Consider the following 20716-nt stretch of genomic DNA (forward strand, 5'->3'; position numbering starts at 1 on the left):
TAGATTGATTTAGCGTCTAAGTTTAGTATTGACCTTCAGAAATGCTTCTTTCTGCTCCAAGTGTTTGCTGATGAGAGGCAGGACGTGATCCACCTCCGCTAAAGATCCAAGTTTATCATGACCACCACACCAGTCTTCATCTCTACGATACTCCTGTTCCAGACTCTCCAACACACTGCACACCTGCAACGCACACCATCATGACACAGGTTGAAATTAGCTTAAAATGCGGTCCTAGAAAATCATCAGGGCACAGTTGTCTTGATGTTGTCTCAGTTGGGACATGATGGTTATGAAATATTTTTTTTTATATTAAGTTCATAATTTTTATGTAGTTTTGTATTATTAGACATTATTTTTCTATTTGGATACACACAGAGCAGTCTGCACTAGAAGTGTTCTGCCCGGTACTTGGATGTCCCCTGCACCTGTTGGTCCCTAGAACAGTTCCCATATTTCATCCCTATGGCATCACCCCTGTTCCTTACTTAGCAGCAGTGTGGTTCTCAGTTATTATTGATCACCTGCTCTGATGTCTTGTAGAAGGCTACTGAGGCATTAACCAGCTTGAGTCTATCTTCCATCTTCAGCATGAGCTGTTGCCAGTGTACAGCCACTTTCTCTGCACAGCTGCGAATGGCATCTGGGTCATAGTGTCCGGCCTGTAACATTATCTCTGCCTTCTGCTGCACCTGTAAAGCACTCTGATGGGTCTTCTGCAGAGAATTAGCATGGAACAAAGACTGCGGGAGAGAGAGAAAAAACACAGAGGACAATAGCTAAAGTCATATTAGAGGAAAGCGGGATCAAGGAGGCATAACTACATTTACATTTAATCATTGAGCAGATACTTTATCTAAAGCGGCTTACAAATGAGGTAAACAATAGAAACAATTAGAACAACAAAAGAACAGCAGTACACAAGTGCACTAAAACTCATCAAGCCTAACATAGTATACATAGCTAAGTGGATTTTTTAATAGAACAAATAAGGTAAAGATAGAAAAATAGAAAAAGATATAAAACTCTGTATTAGTACGGTTTTTAGACGATTCTTAAAGATGGCTACAAAATTAGCAGATCTTGTCACAACTGAAAGATCATTCAATAGATACAGAGAAGGTATGTGATAGTGATTTTCCCCATTTTGGAATGGCACCACAAGACGTATTTCATTGGCATTTCGATACAAGTACTAGAGTGTACATAGGTCTGTATATGCATGCTGAGATGAGGGCAGAACCGTTGGATCATCAGGCTGGAAAAGTGGAGTTGTGTCATCCGCATAACAGTGGTAGGAAAAGCCATGTTTCCAAATTACAGAACCTAGGGATGTCATGTATATAGAAAAGAGCAGTGGTCCAAGCACTGAGCCTTGAGGTACCCCGGTATTGAAACATTGGGGTTCAGAAACGTCACCTCTTCAGGATACTCTAAATTAACTGCCTGAGACTTAAGACTTGAACCATAGAAGTGTTGTTCCAGAGATACCCATAGCCTTGAGGGTCAAAAGGAGAATGTGGTGATTGACAGTGTCAAAAGCGGCAGATAGATCCAGTAGGATCAGGACAGATGATTTAGAGGCTGCCTTTGGGCTTTAATGACGGAAAGCAGTGCAGTCTCGGTGGAGTTACCACTTTTGAAGCCAGACTGACTGCTGTCAAGGAGGTTATTTTTTGTGAAGAAGAAGGAGAACTGGTCAAAGACCACACGCTGGAGTCTTGGCAAAGAAGGGAAGAAGAGATACTGTCTAGTTTTCTAACATTGCAGGATTAAGTGTGGGTTTCTTCAGCAGTGGGGTTATACAAACCTCTTTAAAAGCTGTGGGGAATGTAATGGTGGAAAAAGATAAGTTGATAATGTGGATAAGACCAGGGATAGCCGATGGAGAAATGCCTTAAAGAAGTTGGGTGGGGATGGGATCTAGGGGGCAGGTAGTCTCAGCCTCAGACGTCACGCCCACAGACTGTTGGCTAAACGTCTGATGCTTTTAGTACACTTTTCTGAAAACCCTGTGAGAATTTAGAAGTTGTCTTTGATTGGTTGAAATAAACCAGATTTCCAGGAGACACGAGTGTCGCGATTAGTTTCGATCCCTGGAAAACAAAGTTCTGACGTTCCATTGAGAAAGAGAATGAGTCATGTTCATATGGATAATAATGACCAGTTATCATGATCAGCTAAACAATGGATTCTCAAAAATATGCAAAGTTTGCGGCATGGACTCTCTAAAAGACGTCCAAGAGTTTTGCTTGAGGCAGTCAGTGGAGTCAAAAAGTGTGGTTCTCCTGAATTGCTTGTAGGTGTTAAAAAGTGGAGAGATATGCTTCAAACAGATGTTTACAGGAAGCTTCTCATTGGTGTGGCTGTTGATGAAGTGCACAACGTTGTTCTATGGTGAATAATGTTGTTTATTTAGATGTTATTCGGTTGCGGATGGTTATTTCAATAACCGACTTGTTGCCAGCAGGCTCGTTATTGTGGGGAGTCGCTAGACAAAACAAACTGTGATTGGTTGTTTGACATGTCGGTCAAACAGCTCATGGCATGCTTTGTTCAGAAAAAGCTGCGGAAAACACCTCCTCAACCTATGAGAGACTAGTGGGCAGGTAGTCAGGTGGTAGAAGCAAAGACCCTGGAAATGTCAGCTTCATATAGGAGAGAGAAAGAGGGGAGCGAGCATGTATCAGGAGTTTGAGCATGTGCAAGAGGCGGCGACACAGAGAACTGACTGCTGATAGTGTTCGTTTATGTTCACAAAGAAAGAAGCAAAATCATCAGCTGTTAAGTAAATATGTACCTCTAATGGACCATACAGTGTAAAGGACCCTAACTGTACATATCTAACAGATAAATGTTGCACAAAAATGTACAGAATGTTTAGAGGTAAAAAAATTATAGTGATAGATAGTCTGTCTGTGTGTTTACCTCTATGGCGAGCTGGAACTGTTCATGTTCTCTCTGTAGTTGTTCGGCCTCTGACAGTGAACTTGCGTTCACCATACTGGCATCCAGCATAGACTCACCATTACGAATCCAACTCAGAACCTAAACAACACACAACAACACAAGTGCAGTATCAGCACATACACACATCTACCTATGCCTGCAACACTCACACAATTATCTGAATTACTCAACTGTAGTGCACTTAGTTGTGTGTTGATAATTTATATGCATTATGACATCTGCAGTTATTTTATAAAGCAGTCAGTTTAATCTGTGTGTCACACACTCTTAGTAAAGACTAAGGAGACGGATGAGAACTGGAAACACTTTCTCTTCCTGTTCATTTCTCTCCATTAGCAGTGGGGTTGTGGCAGGCACTTACGGCTGTCCCTGGTGACAATACTTCAGCTCTCACTTACACTCTGAATGAGATTAACACTGTGACACACACACCACAGACAGATCAATCTTTCTCTATTGATTATCGATCAAAGGACCTGCCACTAACAGGATCAAGTCTACCTGCATCGTCTATGACCATGTGACAATTGTACCCCATTCTACTATGCCATATCATCCTGTAGCCCAAGACAGCTTGCCCACTGAAGCTCAGCAGGGCTGAGCCTGGTCAGTACTTGGATGGGAGACCACCTGGGAAAGCCAGGTTGCTGCGGGTAGAGGTGTTAGTGAGGCCAGCAGGGTGTGCTCACCCTGTGGTCTGTGTGGGTCCTAACACCCCAGTACAGTGACGGGGTCACTATACTGTCAAAAAGCACCGTCCTTCGGATGAGTGCTATGTATTATTGACCATTTCAATTGTAACTTTAAGTCAGAACTGTAATTAAACCTTTTCATTTACAAATCTGTTGTTTATTTTGGATTTAGTGTTAATACTTAAACGCTACATATTCCAATACAATATATTTCTATTCTAGCAACGCTCTCAGACATATTTGTCCGAAACCCGGGAACGATTGCAGTTTTGTTCCCCTTCCGAAACCTGAGATCCCTTACATTATTGAACCATTATTATCAACATACAATAGTGCACTATGATTTTAACCTCCTAAGACCTGGGTTTTGGTTTTTTTTTTTTCAAGATTTCTACCAGCAATTTTGGGGTTAGGAAGAACCAATAAATAAAATAACCAAATTGTTTTCTAAGAACATGAAGCAGTGTAATTGTTCATGTTTGTGTACAACAGGTTCCAGTTACACAGAATTAAGCATTATGGTGCAAACATCAAAAAAAAAATTCATATCCGGTCTTAGGAGGTTAAACACACTGTATGTACAAGTCTAAGCAGTGTAAGTGTGTTTGTGTTACCTGTTTAACCTCGGCCTGTAAGTGTCGTAGTTGCACACACTGCTCCAGATGTTTCTGGGTGTGTTCAGCGCTCACATCCAGCTCATGCTGTTTCTCATGAAGAAACTCCAGCAGCTCCTGAACTTGGGTGGCGAGATCCACATCCTTCTCACCGGTCAACTCAATACCTGCACACACATTAAATGTTAGCGAAGACATTTCACAGACTTCCTTTTTTATTAAGACATTGTTTACTACTGTGTGTTTATTAACCTGACTGTCTCTTTAATGTATTAAATATATAAGATGACTATATTTTAGTTTTCAAAAAAAGCAGAGGAGCCAGACATACTCCTGCAGTGGAAGTGGGTGTAACAGCATCTTCTGTTTTACCTGGTCTCACAAAATAGTCAAAAGAAAAGACAAACTCTCTCTTTTAGCTGCAATTTTGTGGAACCTAAGTGGGCTTCTAATTCACTAGTTGCTTTATTGGACAATGACACATACACGTTTCTATTTCACACGTATCCAGACCAAGATCAAAACACAGGGATTTCCTCTGTAAATCATCTGTAAAGTTGCATTTGGGCATTTTTTACATAGTCCATGAGCCATGTTGACGAGCAACCTGCTAGTCTGTCTCTTGGCTGTTGCTGTGGTGCTGAGGTGACTGAGATGCAGTTTGACCAATGTTTGCATACATGACCAATAATGGCGTGCGAGAAGGCAGGATCTAAAGTATAAAATTCAAAGCAATGCAAAAATGCACAAATTGAATGACGACTGTATAAAGCAAAACCCGAATACCGGAAATGAGGGGTGATTTATAAATCCCAGCCCGACACATCCAAAAACATGTCCAAGAAAAGAGTAAGTATGGCCACCTTAGTCAAGTGTCATATTTGCCTGCAGTACAATGTGAAGACAATTTTATCTTCATAATAAGAAAGAAACAACAAAAAAACGCAACATTTTCTTATGGGACATGTTTTCAGCTTTTCACCACCAGGAGGCAGAATGGTAGCAAAATCCAGACCTCAGCATCTACAGTAAATGGAAACTACTTTTTTCACAGGGTTCTTGGAGCTGTGGCACAGTAGCCAGGGATTAAGACATATGGGTGACACAGGTCTGAGTCCAGCCTGCAACATGTCTGTCCTGTAGAAATCTTTGATGCAACAGAACCCAACGCACTTTTCATGTGTATCTTTGGTCTTGTTTATTTCACACAAGAAACCATTCGTCACATAAATAGAATGTGTGCCACTGAGAAACTTTTAAATGTAATTGTAAATATAAACTGTATGAAAATTCATCTGACCCCTGCATTATTCAATAATTTAAAGTCTTATCCCAGAAGAATGGGTCACACCCATCGGACACACAGTCATGTAATATCACAGTCATATCTGGAACGGACGGTGTCCAAACCCTGGACAGAAGAGTGTATCCTCAGCCAAGACCCATATGTGAGAGAGAGGGGGGTGAGAGTTAGGTCAGCAGTTTGAGGAGAGGAAAGTCTGTTTCCAATGTTAAAAATATCGGTGACACACAGAGCTGGACGGTAAGACGACATGAGAAAAAGAGCAGATAGTGAGTGCAATAGTGAAACAATTACAAAGAGCAGACTTTAAATGTAAAGTCTCATATTAGTGTCATTCTTTAGATGTGTTTTTAATATTGTGAGCATCGGTGTCGCTCATGTTACTGGAGCCAAGAGAAGTCTGAATCCTCATTGTCCAGTTCACCATGTCTCTGTGGGCAGCCATACATCGATGACACACTGTCACCTGACACTTCCTCTGTGTATTTATCTCTCTGACCTCTCTGTTTTCATACATCCCTCTTTGCATTTCTAATGTTACAGTCATAAATACATTTCTCATTAGGTGTGGACCCAAGAATGTTTAGTTGCAGTATAAAATCTGCTTTTTAAATATTTTGTAAAGAAAGACGTGCACACACGCGAAATAATTTGGGTCGTCTCAGGTACGTTTGTCAAAAACACATTCATTTTAAATGACCAGAGACCCGATGACGCTAATATTATACACGACCCGTGTCTAAGGTACACATGAAACTTTTAGACTCAAACCCAGTCGGCTCTCGGAACTCAGATCTTAGTGGCCCACGTGAAGACCTCTAGTGCGGGGATGGAGTATTGATTGAGATTGTCCTTCAGTAAAGACAGTGGAGCTCAACAGTCACCAGCTGTTACTATTCGATAAAGCGGTCAAAAATGAATGCCTACTCACAAGCAACTATAAATAGATAGACACTCAAAACTACGATACAACAGTCCATGTAAACGGCTGTATAGAAATCACAGCAAATAATGTGTGTACATGCAGATCATCTTCACTGTCTGCTGATTCTTTTGCAGACAGATCTTTACTTGCTCAAATATGTGTTGCATTGTAAAACTGTGTTCAATACATGTTAATGGGTTGCAGGGTGATCTGCATGAATGCCGTCTCACCTGATGCTTGGACCTCCATGATGTACTGATGCAGGTCCTGACCTTGCTGCATGACCTCATAGGTCATGTTGTTCATGGCCAGCTTTCTCTCTGCGTGCCGCTGAAGTCTTTGTTCAGCCAGACTGGGCTCTTCAGCGGTAAAGTCATTCAACTGATGGACCAGGTCCTCGTTCCATGCATCTAATTCTGCGGTCACCTGCAGTATATGAAGAACAGCTTAAGACCTGTTAACCTGACCTAATGACTTTTTAATCATTTAGGGTAAATTAACATAAAAGCGGTAATGGACAATTGAATGATATATGTACAGTGGTGAACATCAAATAAGATTTTTAAAGAAACCAAGTAAATTTTTTGTCAGTGCTAGATAATGACTGGAAAGCAACAGCTTTTTCAAAGTTTTTTATTTTTTAATTAATGAGATAGATTTAAGTTTTCACTAAAGTCTTACCCGACAATACTTGTCTCTTAACTTTTCAAATTCAAACAAACGCTACAAACTTTAGTTCCCAGGATTCGAAACGGAAACAAGTTTTATATACACTATAATTATTTCTCTACAGAATACCCTTAAGCTTACCACGTTTAAGTCATTAAATGTGTTTAAGCTACTTGTAACAAATGATGTGTTTTATCTTTTGGTAAATAGTTGTTGTGATTGTGTTTTTTTATGGTTTGTTGTATATTTGTATACTCTTGTTATTTGATGCTGCTTTTCTTGGCAACATGATCTCACAGAAAGTCGTGTTATAGTCACAAAATTTTTGATCAATTTATTTGTGTCCATTCGCACAATTTTTTCTAAATAGTTTTTTGTGTCCATGGCACGACTTTCTTTTTTGTGTCATTTTATGTTTTCTGTTTTTCCCCCCTATTTTTAAATCATTGTCACTTGGGGTTAGGGTTAAATTTGGGGTTTGGGTTAGGATACTTTTATGTTTTGGTTTCTACATGTTTTTGTCCCGCTTTTAAAACTATTCTCGCCTGGAGTTGGGGTTAGAGTTGAGGTTTGGGTTAGGATGTCTAAAAATGTAACAGAAAGTGATTCTAACCCCAACCCCAAGCGACAATGGTATGAAAATAGGAAAAAACAAAGAGAAAACAATACATAAAATGACACGAAAAAGAAAGTCGTGTCACGGACATGAAAAACTTCTTATAAAAATGTGTGCGAGTGACACAAAAAAGACATTCATGCTTAAGGCACGAAAAAAGCTGAATTTCGTGCCATGGACACAAATAAATAAATACAATTTTTCGTGACTATAACACAACTTTCCATGAGATCAGTCAGTTTCTTGGCCAGCTCACTCTTTTTAATCTCAATGAGATATTAACCTGGTTAAATAAAAAGAACTGCAAATTGCAATGACTTTAAATATATCATCTACAGAACATAATATATTCACAGAATATTTACAAAATATGCAGAATATCTTGGGAAATTTTGACAAGATGGAAATCAATATTAGATGACTGTGATCTTTGGGCCCTTAGGTAGTTCTGCATTAAAAACAGGCATGATTCTGTCATAAACACACACAAACACGAGTCACCTCGATTGTGTACTGCTCAAAGATGCGCAGCTGCAGAAAGATGTCGAGCTTGATTTTCCTCTCATGAAAGAGTTCCTCCATGTGACCCTGAGCCTCCTCCAGCTGTTGAAGAACCCCCTCGATGTGAGCGATGGAGCTCGTATGAGGCAGCTTGTTACTGCTCATCGCTGAATCTCTGTGCAAAACATAACTAATGTGAGTTAGGATTGGTCTCTAATAATATTGAAGAAAACATCCAAGTTTAATACAAGCTCCACAGACAGCATCTGTGATATATTTGGCAATCATTTCAATGCATCCCTCATATTTTAAAAACAAACAAAAATTGAATTCACAGCCATGCACAATTTATGATAAATGTCTATTGAGCAAGCTGACAAGAGGGCTTACAAGCAGAAATATGCCAGCTGTATTTGTGTGTGTGTGTTTATTGACACCTGAGTTGTTGTATAAGATCTTCTCCCTCTTTGATGACATTGAGTGTGGCCTCCAGTGTTGCTGTCTGCTGCTGTTGAAACTGTTTGATGAGCTCCTGAACCGAATCGACAGAGTCTGAACACACGTCTTCCAACAGCTCCTTCTGAAGGTCCTCCATCCACGTCCACAACTAAAACAAACACAGTCACACGTAAGTAAGAATAAAGAATGCTATAAAAGTGAATGAGGCTCATGAATGGTTTGATTACAAACATTCCTTAAAATCTCTTTCTTTTGTGTTCATCAAATCATAGACATTTAAACAGGTTTGTAACAACATGAGGGTGAGTAAATGATGACAGAATTTTCATTTTTGGGTGAACTTTTTTCCTTTAACAAGAAAGATTTATATTCATTACAGAAATTCAAGAGAATGAGAGATTTCTTGGTTCTTGGTTTATTTTTCTACAACAGTCTATGTATTTACTGTGTAACTGTACAATTACCAGCCCCAAGGTGAAAACCAAACCCTAACCCTAACAAGTACATGTGGTTCCCAGTATTTTGTTTGGTAAGTACTGTCAGGACTCTGCCTTGAAGTCTTGTTATATTTGTATTTTGTCATGGTGGCAGAGTTCTGGCAGTCCCTGGCCTTGTGTGGAGGTTCATGCCTTGTTTTGTGTTTGGCATGTGCCTCCGGTGTCTTGTCATTTGTCCCCGCTCCCTCATCCTCCTGCTTATTGTTAATTACTTATTCCCATCACCTGTTCCCTCCTCGTTATCTTGTTTAGTTTCTCTTATATAATGTTCTCTTGTCCTTGTTTCTGGGCAGGTTCATTTTGTATTGTCTGTGTCATTCAGTCAAGAAGTCTAGTCTAGTTATTCTGTCAAGTTGTGAGTCTAGTTTAGTGTTTAGTCGTGTCAAGTTCATGTTTAATGTGTTACCCCCTCGTGGGCTTTTGTTTTGTCTTGTTTATTTAATAAAATCCTTTGTTAACCCCTTCATCGTTCGCTATTGGGTTCATCTGTGCTATTCCTGACAGAATGAACCTGCCAACATTGAACCCAGCGACGGTGTCGGGGTCAGCTGCAGCCCCCGTTTTTGTTTTGTTGCCGGTCGTGGTGCGTCCTCTCCCGGAGTGGCTTACCAGAGGGGTCCGTGACCGGTTCTTCTCCGAGCTGTGGAGGGCCGCTGTAGATTCGGATCCGGACCTTGGGGAGTTGGCGGCCTCTTTCGGCCCAATCTCCGGCTTGGCCGCTGTGTGGTTTCCTCTGGGGCTGGCTGAGTCCGCGCCGCCCACCGAGCCCGCGCATCCCGCGCAGCCGGAGCCCGCGCATCCCGCGCAGCCGGAGCCCGCGCATCCCGCGCAGCCGGAGCCCGCGCATCCCGCGCAGCCGGAGCCCGCGCATCCCGCGCAGCCGGAGCCCGCGCATCCCGCGCAGCCGGAGCCCGCGCATCCCGCGCAGCCGGAGCCCGCGCATCCCGCGCAGCCGGAGCCCGCGCATCCCGCGCAGCCGGAGCCCGCGCATCCCGCGCAGCCGGAGCCCGCGCATCCCGCGCAGCCGGAGCCCGCGCATCCCGCGCAGCCGGAGCCCGCGCATCCCGCGCAGCCGGAGCCCGCGCAGCCGGAGCCCGCGCATCCCGCGCATCCCGCGCAGCCGGAGCCCGCGCATCCCGCGCATCCCGCGCAGCCGGAGCCCGCGCATCCCGCGCATCCCGCGCAGCCGGAGCCCGCGCATTCCGCGCATCCCGCGCCGCCCATTGAGCCCGCTCATCAGTTGCAGCCAGTGCCCTCTGTGTATCAGCTGCAGCCACCATTACCCAAGCCCCCTTGGACTGTTTAGTTTGATTTATGTCATGGACTTTTGTGTGTCTGTATTTATCTTGTTTTTTGCACCTTTTGTTATTTTTATAGTCTGATGTTCATTGTCTGGTCATGCTGTTTTCTGTCATGTTGTCTTGTCTTGTGTGTACCCTTTTTGGACGCCAGGTGGCGTCCTTTGAGGGAGGGCTACTGTCAGGACTCTGCCTTGAAGTCTTGTTATATTTGTATTTTGTCATGGTGGCAGAGTTCTGGCAGTCCCTGGCCTTGTGTGGAGGTTCATGCCTTGTTTTGTGTTTGGCATGTGCCTCCGGTGTCTTGTCATTTGTCCCCGCTCCCTCGTCCTCCTGCTTATTGTTAATTACTTATTCCCATCACCTGTTCCCTCCTCGTTATCTTGTTTAGTTTCTCTTATATAATGTTCTCTTGTCCTTGTTTCTGGGCAGGTTCATTTTGTATTGTCTGTGTCATTCAGTCAAGAAGTCTAGTCTAGTTATTCTGTCAAGTTGTGAGTCTAGTTTAGTGTTTAGTCGTGTCAAGTTCATGTTTAATGTGTTACCCCCTCGTGGGCTTTTGTTTTGTCTTGTTTATTTAATAAAATCCTTTGTTAACCCCTTCATCGTTCGCTATTGGGTTCATCTGTGCTATTCCTGACAAGTACAGTATAAGTACAATGTATGTTTACATACTGTTAAATGGGCAACAGATTTTTATCTTTATTTTTGTTTTAAACATGAAAATCAAACATTACACTTGAATAATTGTGACCCTGGACCAAAAAAAAAAAAAAAAAAAAAACTCATAATAGCCAACAATACATTGTATGGTATACATTTTCTATTTGTTTATGCCAAAAAGAAAGATCATGTTTCATAAAGATATTTTGTACATTTCCTACTGTAAATATATAACCCTTTCTAATTAGCAATATTTGTTGCTAAGGACTTCATCTGGACAACTCTAAAGGCGATTTTCTCAATATTTACACTTTTTTGCACCCTCAGATTCCAGATTTTCTAATAATTGTACCCAACTCAAATTGTCTTATCCCAACAAACCATAGATCAATGGAAAGCTTATTTATTTAACTTTCAGAGGATGTATAAGTCTCAATAAAAAATTACCCTTTATGACTGGTTTTTGGTGGTTCAGTGTCACATTTGGTCTCTCTTATTTGGTTAACTTGTACTGACAAACACAGCGGTGACGTTTCCATTCCTGTGGTTACTACAGTAACCGTATCCATAGTAAATTTGGTTACCTTATGAACTAAAATTACATTTAGCTGGCAAATACAACAGACATAATTTTGAAGACCATTTTCTATCTTTTCTTTTACCTTTGAAAGAAAATATAGTTTTTTATCTGTGACGTTATTTTCACATAATGTATTAAACGAATAACAAACAAGGACCAACAATTTGGCATTGTTAAATTTTGAGGGGCAGTTTTTCGGCCATAATGATATAAGGGGATTTAATTACGTGTTAATGCAAATTGATTTTAACGCCACAATTTTATTAACGTGCAATTAACGCAACGTGCAGTTTCTGTTTGACCCTTGGTCTAGCCCATAGTTAGATAAATTGAGACGCAGCCTTAGACAGTAAATGTGACCCGCGCTGCCTACATTAGTCAGAGGTTTTCATAAAAATAAGAACATTAAGCCCTCGTCTAGCAAAACGAATGATTACATTTTTGTGGTAATTTTAGATTTTCCTCAAAATGTACTTTGCTGACATTGTCAACTTCAAACAGATTTACTGTAGCTCTGTCATGTTTTGTCAGTTACCAACACATCATGCATTGTTTTGAAGTTTTTAATAGAAAATGTTAAAATATAAATAACTCATTTTGCCAGCACGGGCCACAAATGATGCAGCAGCAAACAGAAATTGGAGAAAGAAAAGTGTCTTCTCAAAGCAACATTCATATACAAAACAATGGCTGATGGTTCTGTCGAAAATGTAAACAGGCTGGTGTAAACATACATTTAAATAAAGCATGTCCACACCCATGTTGCTAAGAGTATTAAAACCTTGAAAAGTGTTAAATTAAGGTACATTTAGAAAAGATAAAAAAGTGTGATTAATCGCGAGTTAACTCATGACAATCATGTGATTAAATATTTTAATCGATTGACAGCCCTACTTAAGATATGTCAATACAAGGTGTTTTTAAATAAAAAATGTATTTTAGTCTGGGATTAAGATAAGCCTTGTCTGGGAAACTGCTTATAAATGTAGTTTCTATGAGAATCTATAGTAAGTTTGAAGAGAAATTGTAAGAAAATTCAGAACTTCAGAAGATTATTAATTATTAATTGACACTATATTTAATATTATTTAGCTACAATCAGAGGAAAACTGTCCCTCCTCTGGCTATGCCTGGTTTACCAAAGGTTGCACACAGGAGCCAAAAGACTTCCAATGAAAATGTTTCTATTCAAACTGCTCAACAGGAACGCAACACTACCGTATAATTTTCTGTAAATCTGCTTCCCAACAATGTGTATTGTGAAGTGCTATAAAATGAAAATGATTTGACTTGACATTCAGAATTCTTGACTGTGATTCCTGCGGAGTTTGGGCTCAGTTTTATGCAACCACAGGGATTAACATACAGTATATTTATCACACACTGTTCTTGTGTGTGTGTAGACTCAAATGAAATGTTTCTGGGGTGCTGTTAAACCAGAACGGCATGTGTTGACCTCTGGATGCAGAAGTCTCTTAAAGCAGGTCTGGAGATAATGCAGATCTAGCTGGCTGTGTTTCCAGTCCAGTGTTAAAGGTTTGGCCCGCAGGACATCTCCCTTAAGCCAAGAACCCTTAAGCTGAGTTATGCTAAGCTCACACAATGAAAAGTCTCAACAAAACCTTTAGCTATAACTGGCTGTACTATGCACAAACTCTTTAATACAAGGTTTACCATGCCAAACAGATAAAAAAGCCATTTTTATTACAACATATATATAATTTACTTCAAATATATAATTTAGCTTTATTACAGTGTGATAACACAAGAGGTAACTAAATAGTCATGCAAATTGGAAGTAACAAAATTTTTATAATTCTTGTGTAATTATAATTTATGCACTTTATATACTAAAATACAAAAAAAAAACAATGCATACCAATTGCAAACAACATACTTTACGTAATTCACATTGCAGGATTATTAACTAATGATTTTAAGCAAAAAATTTGATGACCAACTTCTAAAAAATATTTTGCTTATGCATTCACATGCATTTAAACATAAAACACTACAAAAAACGTTGTCACTGGAATGTTAAGCTCCCAAATATACAACAACTTCTCACTCCTAAAACAAAGCAGGGTCAAACACCTTCCACATCACTATGAATATACTAACGGTACCTCCAGTCTGCTCTCATGGGAATATGTACGTATTTTACAACTTGGCTAATTTGTATGCATTTGTATTAAATAAATCATACAAAAACGTATGATTATTAGAAAAAAACAATAATGAAACTCCACCCCTAACCCCAACGTCACAATGCAAAAGCAATTTGTACAAAAACAAACAAATGCGGTTGTATAAATGAATACGAATTAGCCACCTCGTAAAATATGCACAAATTGCCATGAGTTTGTGTACCACTATAGATGTTTTCAGCAGTAAAAACATAAATGCAGCATTTGAGGACTAAACGCAACTTTCTGTAGACTTCCACACATGAATGTATACAATGTTAGCTACAGGTCCTTGAATTCTTCCCTGGCTGCCAAACCTCTACACACAGTTGATCCATGCTCGTCGTCTCCCCTCGTCTTTAGCAAACCAAAACATTTTATTTTCAAGGTATCTGTTTCAGAGATTAGCCACTAGCCTGATCGATAAATAAATACAGACCAGAGGTTCACTTCGGTTCTGGGGTCTCATTTATAAAAATGTGCGTAGGATTCTTACTAAAAGTCTACATACGCACAAAAGCCAAAAATGGCATATGCCAAAAAATTAAGACTTATAAAACAAAGGAATGTTTCCTTTATAAATCACAGATCACCTGCAAGTGTGCGTACATCAGTCATCCTCATCTTACCCTGCAAGCCCATTCTAAAAACTGGAGTATGCACGTTTTCGTCCCCGTTTTGTGCACGCTTTATAAATGAGACCCCAGGTGCGTAACTGCGACAACGTGTGTGAGTCCGATGAAACTGTCTATGGATGAACTCCATTGCTTTCAATACAGATGCGATGGGCAATTTTTTTTTTCAGCAGAAAAGTTACATCTTTAAAGTAAAAATATATAAAATAATTTCCACTTGTACACATCCAAATAATTAAATGCATCTTTATTTGACACATAAGCCAAACAACCAAAAGCAATAAAGTAACATGTGCGGCAAATATGAGGTTAAATGTGAAAACCCGGTGTGTTAAAAACAGTCATTTGACAATGCTTCGGTTTATGATGCCTTGGGAGTGAGAATAGGTTGAAAACTACTTACATCCTAACACATTTTAAATACATTCTTAATGTCATGTTGCTGTGGTTTATCACCTTAAATGAAATATATGCTTTGCAGGCTGTACTGAGAAAGATCAGTATGTCATATGCAGGCGATCCGTGAGAAAATCACATTCCAATGAGCTCATACATCAACAAAACTATATCTCAGAGCAGAGCTCCATGAGACAAACACAGCACAGAGCCGCTCCACAGAGATGGATTGTGCCACTTAACCCTACAACATATTTACTCTCTCTGTCTTTCTCAAACACGAGGCACATGAGGTGATGGATCTAAAGTGATATCACATTACAGCATTACAAATCACATACCTTAAACACTGAACGTATTATGTAATGACAAAAGCATTTAGCACTTTACACGAAAGTCTGATTGACAGCTGGAGGGTCTACCGGCACATCAGCCTGCTCTTCTAGCACATCTGGCACCTCTCTGCAAAACCTCACAGCATTCCACTGTAATCCAGCTGGTGTGTGTGTGTATGTGTGTGTGTGTGTGTGTGTGTATGTGTGTGTGTGTGTGTGTGTGTGTGTGTGTGTGTGTGTGTGTGTGTGTGTGTGTGTGTGTGTGTGTGTGTGTGTGTGTGTGTGTGTGTGTGTGTGTGTGTGTGTGTGTGTGTGTGTGTGTGTGTGTGTGTGTGTGTGCGTGTGTGTGTGCGTGCGTGCGTGTGTGTGTCAGTGAGCGCACTTACCTCTTTAGTGTGTGTGTGGAATGAGACAGACATGTCCAGCAGTAGTTTTCTTTGTTCGACTCTTCTAACAAAGTCCTGGATTCTGACCTCCAGGTGTCGGGCCGCTTTATAGATCTCCTCCGGGTCACACTCGCCCGTCTGTGCCAGCTGCTCGGCCGCTTCCAGGAGTTTATCTGCGTTGGTGTATGTGTTCTGTTTGATCCAGAAGAAATTTTTATAATTCAACAGTGCACAAACGTAGCTTGAGAGAAATAAATGTCACGGCTTGTCTATTTAATCTATATTTTTATAGCGGTTATCATAGTTTTGCACTGTTGCAGAGCAGGTTTTTATCAGACATCAGACAAAATGGTCAAAAAATGGTCCCAAGCTGTTGCCAGGGTGGTACCCTTTCAAAAAGTACATCTAAAAAGTTCATATTAGCACCTAAGAGGTACATAATGCATATAAATGCAAACATATATATATGGACCTAAATGGTATATTAGGATCTTTTTAAAGGGTTAGTCCCCAGTGATAGCTTGGGATGCTTTTTTGACTTGTGACCTTTTGATCTTCTGACAGAAAAATGATGGGAAATGATGTAACACATGAATGATTGGTATTATTGCTAATTTTTCTATTAAATGTATATTTGTGTCACTGTATGAATAATTGTCTGTAGGATTTTATTTTCAAATATTATGACAAATGTTATAGTCACAGTGCAACTAAAAATCTGCTTAAAATTTGACATAAGATGTACATAAGCACTATACATACTGTCACTACCTGTGTGACTGTAATCTGAATGTGTGAATTTAAATAGCACTAGTACGCGGTAAGTGTGTCTTCAAATATGATCACATTGTGAATGCTGGCATATCCATACATTCCAGTGTCAACAATCAGTTTATTTGTTAAGGACAATGTTTAATATGAATATTTATTACACGCCTCTCTAAAATGCTTGATTCTGATTGGCCAGTCACAACAGTCCAAGGTTTGTTCTTTTCATTTAACAACGCTCAAAACTAATAACAGATGGTTACCAGGATGCTGCATATCATTTCGACAGTTTAATATTACACAAAATGTCTTTTAATAACATATATGGCATCATATTTACAAACGATAGCCATGTAAAAAGCGAAATAATGTACAGGCAGCAGGTTGTTATTGCAAAATAAGCCACTTCAGTCTGTTGGGGCTTATTTCTGTGATAACAACCTGCTGCCTATACATTATTCCTTACATAATCATTTAATTATAAGAAGAAAAGTAGTCCATTGGGTTTTCTCTCTTTAAAGTGGATTCTCACCCCAGTACACAGTGTTTCTCACTGTCAGACATGATGTGGCATGAAGGTGCTATCATAAGGGGTTTGCTAATCATCATGAGATAATTACACACGTAATCACCTGCTATAACTGGACAGCATAGTAACAGCTCTACAGCCCCAGAGGAGTTTAATCCTTCATTTAACACACAGCTAAACATTTCAATTAATCCATTGTTTCATTGTCATATATTATCATGATGAATAAAACCATGCTGACACTATACAGTTAACTGCTATTTTTACTTTGTTTAAACATTGGTCTGCAAACTTTCGGGAGTGACAACCGCATTAAATGCGGGAGTGAATCCCCTAAATGTTTGTTTCTTGTCTGTACGGAACAAGACTCACTCCCGAAAATGTGATGATTGACACAGAGATAACCATAGCAACGTTCTGCTGTCTCGCGTGCTTATCACTCACAGCTTTGACCAAAATAATATTACATCATTGTGTTTTGCAATAAACCTCCGTCTTGGCGTTGTGCATTGTACGCTTTTGTGAGGCTGCTTCACTGCTTCTTGCAGTGTTGCCAGGTCCCCGTCTTTTTTGTACGTACATACCGTTTTTGGCTTTTGGCTCATGAAGCAATCAAGTTTTTGGTGTTAATAAAGTGTGAGGGTGCCGGTCCCAATATTTTGATCTTTCAGGTAAAGCATTTAGATTTATTTCGGTTTATTATTGGATTTTTCTTGTTCTTACAACTCACAACTTTTAAAAAAACTCTAATAATCATACTAAAACAAACAGAAACCATTGATAGATGCAGAAATATGTACTAAGCCTGCAAGATATTTTGTTGATATGTATATTGCGATATGAGCAATACTGCGTGATTTTTCTCTGTCGTTTGAAACTGTTCTAGTGTAACACTGGCAAAGGTATCCAAAATAGTTTTCCTTTTTACGTTCTGAATGTTCTGCGATGTAACTATTGCATAGGTTCATATTGCTGTGTTGATGCCAGGATAGTGCATTGTGCAGGCCTAACATGTATCAGGAGCAATACACTCTAAAAAATATTGGGTTGTTTTTAACCCAGGGATGGGTAACTATGGGACAGAACACATTTCTGGGTTAAAATGACCCAAATAATGCGTTGTTGTAACCCAACTGCTGGGTTGTTTTAACATGGTTGATTAACAATAACCCAGCAGTTGGGTTAAAACAACCCATTATTTGGGTAATTTTAACCCAGAAATGTGTTCTGTCCTATAGTTACCCATCCCTGGGTTAAATATTTTTAGAGTGTAGGTTATGGTTATGCAGCAATGTAGGCAGAGGTACATTTCATTAAATACCAACCACAAAAAAAAGGGCGGCCCACATGTTGCTGTCCTAGGCCTGGTGCAGTTTTTGTGATGTCCTTACCTAAGTTCATTTTACACATCCTTTGCATAATTCAGTTTTTATTTTACTAACGTGAAACATTGCTGTTTTAAAAATGTTATAGCTAGGATTAGTTTGGCGGCAGTAAAAATCCACTTTACATGGTGCATTCCTGATTTACTCATGATCTTACATACATGCTTTACTCCATACAGAAGACAAATGAATCTGCTCTCATCAGAATGTGATCTGGAAAGTGTCTGGATCTGCTTGCCTTCATTACAATGTCTCCTCTCTTCATCTTCATCAGACTGTTTTAAGACGTCATGTCTCTGATAAGCAGATGTCAAAATAACAAAAGCTGCATACGTCTGCTACTTACTAATAATGGCCGAGCCAAACACAAATCCCTCACGCTGGTGTGGATGGAGTCAGACTGTCTCGGGCTCTTTTCATGACACTGAGACCCGGATCTGTCATCTGGACTATTATGGATTATTCAACCCAAGGGAAATATGTGGATAAGAGGCAGGGTTTAGCAGACAGTGATCTTTATCTACTCCGTGTGCTGTACGATGAATCCCTCGCTATGTTTAATGTCACTTTGAGTAAGAAGAACAGATTGTGAATTAAATTGTGAATTAAAATCATCCAATTTGTATAAAACAATTAAAACAGTAACTCTGTAATAGTGTGTCACTATAAAAATGCTGGGTTGCTGTTACTCAACCATGGGTTTGATAACTTTTAACCCAGCAGTGTGGTCTGTCCTATATTTACCCAGCCTTGGATTAAGAACAACCCAGCATTTTTGTGGATGCTTGCAATACCATTGCTACATTGTTGTTAGGACATTCTGAGTGGTTGATTAATGGTTTAAATTAAAGGATATTGCACAGATCCCTTGCCTTGGCAAACCACTTTAATTATAACATCAGGGTTTTACTTATTATATTATTAGTAAGGGGAAATACACTGATATTTAATCAAAGCCATTAATAATGGTGTTCCTTTTTTGCATAAAATACATCATAACGTTGTTAAATACCTATAATTATAATACTATTATTAATTTTCTTTGGTATTAGTCATAGCAGTAATAGGTGAAACATATGTTCTTTAAATAAAGCCATAGATAAAGCCATTATATTTACATACTGTCATGATCCTGTCATCCCTGTATGTCCTATGTGTTTCATGTGATAGGGTCATGGCAGCCCTCACTGTTGTCTTGTTTTGTGTGTAGAGTCACGTGGCCTGTGTTTATGTTTTGTGTACCTTATGCTCTCCTGTCTTAAGTCTTGACCCCGCCCCCTCGTTTCCTTGTTAATAATTCATTATTAGTTTACGCCCTTAACCTGTGTGTCCTTGTTCCCTAGTTTAGTTCTACCCTATTTAAAGCCATTGTGTGAGATGTCTTGTGTTGGATTATTGTGTGTGTGTGTGTGTCATGGGTCCTGGTTTGTTTTGCCATGTCTTGTTATATGTTATCATTTTGCCTTGTTTACCCCCTCTAGTGTGTTTCTGTTATATGATAAAAGTCTTTTTGGTTTAGAGCTGTATGCATTTGGGTTCAGTCCTCCACACACCATGACACATACGTGCATTTGGCAAAGATGCTTTTACTCAAAGCAACCTAAAGCACAGTCAATGTATTTTTTTTATCAATATGTGTATTCCCTGGGAATCATGACTTTGGCATTGGTGGAGCTATGCTCTAAAGCTACAAGTGCCCATACATACAGCAGTATCTGACAGCTTAAGACCAACAGTAAATCAAAGAAATCTGTCATTCATCGAGGTGTAAACACAACCAGTAAGGCGTAACGCTGCTCTTAAATCATAACATCTCCTTTTTACACATGTGCTCACTTACATTCACAGTGTAGTAGAGTTCTCTGTGAAACCCATCATTCACCGCAGGAGGATTTCTGTACACAGTTTGGATTTACTGTTCAACTGTGGCTCATCCGAACATGCATATCTACAGCTGTTACATGTCTTGAAAAAGCCGATTGATAACAAGTGGTTAAAAAATCAACGTTGTTGGCGACATCATTATACTAAACAGTTAAATACTCTCCTCAAATTTCCGCTTTTATAACCTCATTGTGCTTGTGCTTTTGCAAACAATTGCAACGGCAACTTTCCAACTAGTAAATATATCAATTTCTAGTATATCCCAGCTGTATTGTTTTTCAGGTTGTTCAGTAGTTTTATGAATCAGTGGTGGTGACATTCCTTTAACGGACATTTGACTTTTTCCATGTTTAGATTGGGTGCTTGTATCAACCTAGAAAATGTGAAAAAGATCAACCCAGTAATTTAGTTTTGGTAAACCATTC

General features: G+C 39.6%; 1 protein-coding gene across 4 annotated transcripts in view; it reads right to left on the reverse strand.

Annotated features, from left to right (window-relative positions):
- kalrna (kalirin RhoGEF kinase a) overlaps window positions 1–20716 on the reverse strand; it is a 221492-nt gene that overhangs the window by 78135 nt on the left and 122641 nt on the right. For all 4 annotated transcript variants that reach the window (XM_065293264.1, XM_065293263.1, XM_065293262.1 and 1 more), the window contains exons 11-18: window positions 15726–15917; window positions 8728–8897; window positions 8291–8465; window positions 6735–6930; window positions 4277–4443; window positions 2929–3048; window positions 525–743; window positions 34–183 (exon numbers count right to left, since the gene is read on the reverse strand). In XM_065293264.1, the coding sequence (XP_065149336.1) occupies window positions 34–183; window positions 525–743; window positions 2929–3048; window positions 4277–4443; window positions 6735–6930; window positions 8291–8465; window positions 8728–8897; window positions 15726–15917 (1389 nt within the window). The remainder of the gene's footprint in view (window positions 1–33; window positions 184–524; window positions 744–2928; window positions 3049–4276; window positions 4444–6734; window positions 6931–8290; window positions 8466–8727; window positions 8898–15725; window positions 15918–20716) is intronic.

This window comes from Paramisgurnus dabryanus, chromosome 15, assembly GCF_030506205.2.
Source record: "Paramisgurnus dabryanus chromosome 15, PD_genome_1.1, whole genome shotgun sequence".
In the NCBI taxonomy this organism is placed as follows: Eukaryota; Metazoa; Chordata; class Actinopteri; order Cypriniformes; family Cobitidae; genus Paramisgurnus; species Paramisgurnus dabryanus.